This window comes from Nanorana parkeri, unplaced genomic scaffold (assembly GCF_000935625.1).
Source record: "Nanorana parkeri isolate BGI_ZX_2015 unplaced genomic scaffold, ASM93562v1 scaffold306, whole genome shotgun sequence".
NCBI classification, from domain to species: Eukaryota; Metazoa; Chordata; class Amphibia; order Anura; family Dicroglossidae; genus Nanorana; species Nanorana parkeri.
The window spans coordinates 412,197-418,828 of NW_017306574.1; the positions used below are offsets into that span (position 1 = coordinate 412,197).

The following is a 6,632-nucleotide window of genomic DNA, read 5'->3' on the forward strand; positions in this document are numbered from 1 at the left end:
TGCTCTTCACAAAGGTGAGGTTACTTTAAGTTATTATTTAGATAATAGAGATAAACTTAATGATTTCAAAAAAAGGAAATGGTGCAAGAAAAATATACAGAAAATGATGTTACAAAAGGAGAGACAAATAAAATAACAGTAAACAGAAAGGGAATAAGAATATAAGTACTGAGCAAAGTCCTGAGTTCTACGAGTCCAGCAGAGTCCAGTCAATGAAACAGAAAATGGATCCGGGATGGGTTTTCTCTTGAGATAAGGCAAAGGTTCGGTTCTTGATGTTAATGAGAGACTTTTCTTGATGGTAAACAAGAGCTTTTCAGCTGCCTTGAGCAGCAGGTTTTTGTGGGCTCTCTAGGGGGTGTTACGGAGCCAGCCCCCCCCCCCCCCCCCCCCAATCATAAAGATTTAGGGAGGTGAAGCAGGAAAGCTGATACGTTTTATGATCTCTTCACCTGCCCCTCCCAAACTGTCAGTTTCATAACTATAGCCATATTTTCAGCTCAGTGGATCTCAATAAGTTCAATTGTCAGCTCAGTGCATTTCTGGCAGGATCAACATGTGTATTTTGGCACTTATCGAACAGATATAACAAAACACTTTAACGACACCAAAAAAAAAAGTGGTTCATTCTTAGGCGTTACATGCACTTCAACTGGTTAACCGTGCTATGTCACCATGATGAAAGATTACTAAGTTACGCAGTGTACGTTAGATGGAAGGCTGAAGATAATACTTAGTAGCAGAGGATGGAGGAAGTAGATAAGACTATGTGACCTATACAATCTCTAAGATGTGAGAAAGAAAAACAACAGACTGAAGTCATTTTACATTTATGTAAATTTGAAGCATTTTATGTGGGTATTATTGTGGCAAAAAAACTCATGTTGTAAAGTAGTCACCGGAACAATCCCTGCGTTCTGGGGTGGGAGGGGGCATGTTGGTGCATTCAAGTCAATGGCACTGCAGCCACACACACACCGCCTTTTTACTTGAATGTAGCGCCATGCCCTCTTCCACCCCAGAGCGCAGGGAGCCGACCAGGATGCAATCTAGTGCGTTCCAGCAGCTAATCGTGCTGTAATGCACTGAAGATGGTGCGAACCGGCCCTTAGGAACTAGAAAAAGTGAGATCTGGGATCACAGTGAATTATTCTAAAAAAGATCACTGTAAAGAACCTGGGCAGTGAACATATTAAGACTTAATACACATATAATACCCCTCAATACAAATGTCTGACATCTGTAAAGGTGACATAAAAACAATGAAAACGTGCAGCCCTGGCCAGCCCTTGCACTGGTGGTAAGGAAAAGGACACCACATTTCATCTTATTGTATTTTTATATGATACCGCTGTTATCAGTCTGTTTCCTTTACTGCTGTTCCATCTGTTTAAACAATACTTCCCTGCAGGGCTCACTGGCGTTTGTTTCAAACAAACCCATACATCTGTTATTGGTGCTTCGGAGATCTGTGGGTCCAGGTACGAGTGGGTAATCGCTGCAAATGGTAGAACCCATCATTTACCAAATGGGGAAGTGCTACACATGCAGCATCTATAACAGTTGTTGTCAAAGCACAAAAATACATCCATATGCAGCCGATCCAAAATTTTATGTACATAGCCAAACCATCTCTGGAGATCACAGAGCGTCAAGGACTGGTATCAATCTGCACAATGACCACATTGGACCAGCATCCAGATATCTGTTTGCTGCCACAGGGTTCTGTGTATAGCCATTTCATTATCACCATGTGAGACCTTTCCATTTATTTATGCTGGGCATGTAAAAGGCATGCATGGAAGTCCACTTATTTTGATATTATATAACCATATGCATGGCATTACATTATCTATACAGTCAATCCACAGTTTACTATTACTGTCTGATGACCGATGTCCCTCTGCCCATGTGTGACAGGGTTATGAGACTTTCTAACATTCACATTCAAGAGGAGGTTCTGTGCAGTGCACCTTGTATAATACAGCACCAATCCCTATCCAAGTGACCAGGTGTCACGTACCGTACTTCGGGAAGGTAAGTTTGGATCACAGCTGCGGATCTAACCGATGGTTGAATATGCGGTGTCAGGCTTAGATCCCAGGCGGCTCTCTCAATCTCAAGCGGAGAGTTTGGGATCTAGAAATCATATGCCGCGTAAAGGAAAAAAGGCAGGATGCACTTATCTGTGGAATATTACTTCATATTCTTTAGACATCATAAATGGGAATGATATTGAGGAGCAGGCAAATACAAAGGCAGTCTGTATGTGGTTGGTACAATAGCAGTAGTAGCAATCCAGTTAAACACTATTAGCATGGAAATAGTGAGGCATGTATAGCTAGCCTCCAGCAGGTGGCAGTGGTGAGACACTCCTGAGTAACACAGTTTGAATACAAGGCAGATACTTGCAGTTGAGGGGATAGAACCCTTTGGTCATCTAGATCCTGTGAGGTCCTGGAGAGGCTTCCGTGCAGTGGAGGTGAGCGGTCCCGATGGGAGGCTGGTGGCTGCAGATCTGGGTAGCTCCTGGGGTGCTGGGCCATGAACCCAATAGTGGAACGCCATCCATGGGTTCATAGGCCACGTTTTATACTGGTGGAACGCGGAAGAGGAGCCTCGCGGCGTGACGTCACTTCCGCGTTCCACCCTGGAACGCATATCGATACGAGGCCAGGGGGAGGAGGCGCCCTGAAACTCCTACGGCCGATGCGTTCCATTCTGGAATGCAGTCGGCTTGTGTATCCGAACCCGGAAGTGTTACACCAGGTCATTAGACTTTCTGAGATATACACTCAAGATATGGTTGCCATCTGTCCGTGTTTGCCAGGCACAGTATCTGGGAAACAAAAGCAACACAGAGCGCCTCCATAGTGTAAAACTTTTATTTGATGAGTACAACACGCAAGTGAAAATGTACTTACACGAAAGCCAATGATCATAAGCGTAAAAGGAAACGATAAAATATAAAATCTCCAGCAGGGGAAGTCTGAGGGGATCTCCAAATCAGCGTCCTCTGCTCCCGTATGTTTTTTAAAAAGGTCTACGCGTTTCAGGGGCACGCCCCCTTCCTCAGAACCTGAGGTGACCTTTTGTTTCCCAGATCGATGGTCGTTGTTGACCGGTGGGAGCTGCCTCTATGGTGTACCAATGAACTTTACAGCCGGATTTCTCTGCAAACCGGGGGCGCCGGTATTGCTTTTTTCAGGCACAGTATCTGTTTTAAGGGATCTGTCCCCAGCACCTAATGTTCCCGGTGATCTCCCCGATGGTAGTGGTGTACCTGGAAGGAATGGGGGTGTTACTGGGTACCGCTACATGGAGAATGCCTCTCAACGTTCCAGCCCTTGGTACCGAAAGAAGCTAGAACTGTCAGCTGAAGTGATCTCCACCCAACAAATGAACTATAGTCCCAGCTTGATTTACAGAGAGAGCTCAGCGTGGGAGCTTATTATCATGTAAGTAAACATTGAACGCCAATGCTGGCAGTTTTTTTTATTATCGCTGTGGGTTATTGCACTTTACTGATTGCTGTTTGCCTTATTTGACAAGGCTGGTAATTTATTTGTGTAGCACCCTACTTATAGGAGTGCTAAATTATATCTATAGTCTATGTTCAGTTCAACTATGACAGAACAATCTGTGAAGCTGTGTCTGCCTGCTGTTGGGTTTGGTACCACACAGGGCAGAACAGCCAATGAGGATTGCTTTGGGCATTTATGTCTCCCAGCCAATCACTGTAGGACAGTAGCAGTGATGCATGCTGGGAGAGGAGATAAATGCTGAAAGCGGCTGATGAAACTCTCTCTTACCTCCCCCAGGGCTCTCCTGGGGGGCAGGGTCCTGCTGATGAGACAGAATGGACTAGGCCTAAGTCTGGGGCCTGGGCCTGGACACTGGGGCCTGAGCCTGGAGGCCCAGTGGTCAGCCACTCATGTCGGAGTTGAATCTGAACAAGACCCTTGACAGTACTGCTTGCCAGAAGTTCTCCACGCAGATTGCCGGTACGGCTTAAAGGTCCAAGTCTGTGTTGGCAGCAGTTACTTTGCTCTATTCCAAGTACTAGGAGTCTTGGAGTCTGGAGTCTGACCCTCTTCCCTCTCTCCCTGGAGTTCAGAAATAAAAGAGAATCATCTTAGAGCTATTGTCTGGACTTCAATCTGTCGGTAACCACTGGAAGTGGCAAGTGCTTTTGGGGCAGCCATGTGTTTTAATAATCCCTTGACAAGCTATTGGAAGACCTGATCATTCAGCGGCTCCTTCGGGGGTGAGCGCTACATTTACCTAGCAAGCTCCTGGCAACCAGTGATGGTCAGAGCAGTGGCCTCACTTCTGCACGCTTGGGCATTGTGCGCGGTAGATTAGATCAGAGGTTATGAAGGTGGGCAGTATATCCAGGAGAGGAATGGGTGGTGGGCAGTGTGAGCAATTAAGAAGTGAGGAAGTTAAAAGGTTTCTAAAGCCTCCGTTTTCCCCCCATATATCTACTGCTAGCAAGCAGTAGATATATGCAAAAAGTTTTTTTAAAAAACCACAAAAAAAAAAACGCTTTAGCAGCGGTTTAAACTTACCCCATCTTCACCGCGCGCTCCTGTCAGAAAATCCGAAACTGCTCGGGCGGCCGCAAAGCATCTTGGGGCGGCGCATGCGCAGTTCGAATTTTCGTCCGGGAGACGAAGAGAGACACAAGGTAAGTCTATGGACGCGTGCACCCGCATGCAGACACCGTGGGACAGGAAGTGCCAGCAAGGACAGCAAGGAGTCAGCGCTGGATCGGAGACCCACCGCGGCGCTGGAGGGACAGATGAAAACTACAGGAAATAAGAAGATCGGATTAAGAGACATCATTTAAGGTAAGTGCTGACATTAACATTGGGGGGAGGGGAATTTTTTTTGGACTTTAATGTCACTTTAAGTGCTTAATTTACCTTTTGGACCATGCTCCAAGTTACATCCATATTCAGGGTGTAACATGAAATATGGTCACATCGTAAACTACTACACTTACACAGGATCTGTGAATTGGATAAACTACAGACTTGTAGTTCTTGACGGAATAGAAGTTGGGGTGAAGTCACTGCATTTGTAGTTGATTAATTCTTCCTCCCCTTCATGTTACTAAATGTCCATATTGAGGTACGGACATGTACAGGAGGAAACGTCTTCAGGAGCCATAGCATTGCTCCTCTTTTCCACTGATAGCAGTTGCAATGCTTTACTGGCTCCAAAGCAAACAAATAATAAATGGATTTTTTCTTGTATGTATTATTTTTTCTTTTTAAAGTGGACGCTGTGGATGGTGGATAGTGCAGAAGAGGAGTGTTGTGGGTATGACGCTGGTTGACGTGTACAGGAGAGGAGTCTCGTGGGGTATGATGCTGGCTGACATGTACAGGAGAGGAGTCTCGTGAGGTATGACGCCGGTTGACCTGTACAGGAGAGGAATGTAGAAGGTATTATGGCAGGCTGTATTTGCAGTAGAGGAGTGTGGAGGGTATTATGGTGGTCTTTACGTTCAGGAGAGAAGGATTGTGTGCACCCTCCCCAAAACATGTCAGCTCAAAAACTCACCAAGGCTGACACATGCTCAGTGCTGATGCCAGTCCCTGGCACCCTGCTGTCTGTAATCGATGCTGCCAAGAAAGACTGGCTGCAGGAGAGCTCAAGGACTAACAGGTTACTGCTAGGTCCCTGAGCTCTCCTGTACAGTGGCGTAACAACCGGGGGTGCGGGGGGGTCACTTGCCCCGGGCGCAGGACTGAGGGGGGGCGCCGTCACGACCCCCGATCAGTCTTCCCTGGCAGGATCGATCACAGACAGCAGGGAGCGGGGACTGGCATCACAATGTGTGCCAACAACTGTGAGTTTTTGAGCTGACTTGTGTTTTTTGGGAGTCAGAAAGGTGGCAGCAAGGCGAATATTGGAGCTGGGGAGCAGAGTTATGTATTTTTGGGACAGGAGCTTGGAGGGATGATGAGAACTGTTGGGGGATTCCTGAGGGTAGCGGGAATGTTAAACTGTCGGAAGGAGGGAGATACCTCATTGGGGCCTTGCTGTCCTGGGGAGGGATGCGGAGCTGCAAGGAGACCAGGATTGGGGAATGGAGGGGAATAAATGGGGGGTATAAGAGGAAGAGAAATTGCCACTGGAGGCAGAATCCCTCTATGGAAAAAAACGAAACTCTGGCTTTAGCATGACCTTCAATATGTGAGTGAAAGTGAACTGCGAAAGTGAAACTCTAAATGAGGTTTTTATATTCTTAAGGAAGGAAGTATTTTATTACTTTCTATCTGTGTTCCTTTGTCCTAAATTAATCTAAGCACCTGCCTATGTTACTTTATGTTCCTTTTGAAAGAGCAATGAAGAAATTCCAGCCCTGTAACAGATATCATGTTATTTTCTACATATACCGTATATACTCGAGTATAAGCCGAGATTTTCAGCCCATTTTTTTGGGTGAAAAGTGCCCCCCTCGGCTTATACTCGAGTCAGCGCCAGCGCGTCTTCTTACTTACCTCGCCGAGCGTCGCGTCACTGCTGCTCGGTGTGCGGCGCTCCGAGCGGGGTCATCTGGCAGTCTCCGGGTCCTAATTTAGGTGGCCGGAGACTGCCAGATGACCCCGCTCGGAGCG

At 46.5% G+C, this 6,632-nt stretch overlaps 1 protein-coding gene across 1 annotated transcript in view; it reads left to right on the forward strand.

The window, feature by feature from the left end:
- Window positions 1–3,318: 3,318 nt before the first annotated feature.
- The window catches only part of LOC108788123 (nectin-1-like), a 72,280-nt gene continuing 68,966 nt past the window's right edge, over window positions 3,319–6,632 (forward strand). Inside the window, exons 1-2 of the mRNA XM_018557849.1 lie at window positions 3,319–3,458; window positions 5,285–5,370. Coding sequence (XP_018413351.1) covers window positions 3,319–3,458; window positions 5,285–5,370 — 226 coding nt within the window. The remainder of the gene's footprint in view (window positions 3,459–5,284; window positions 5,371–6,632) is intronic.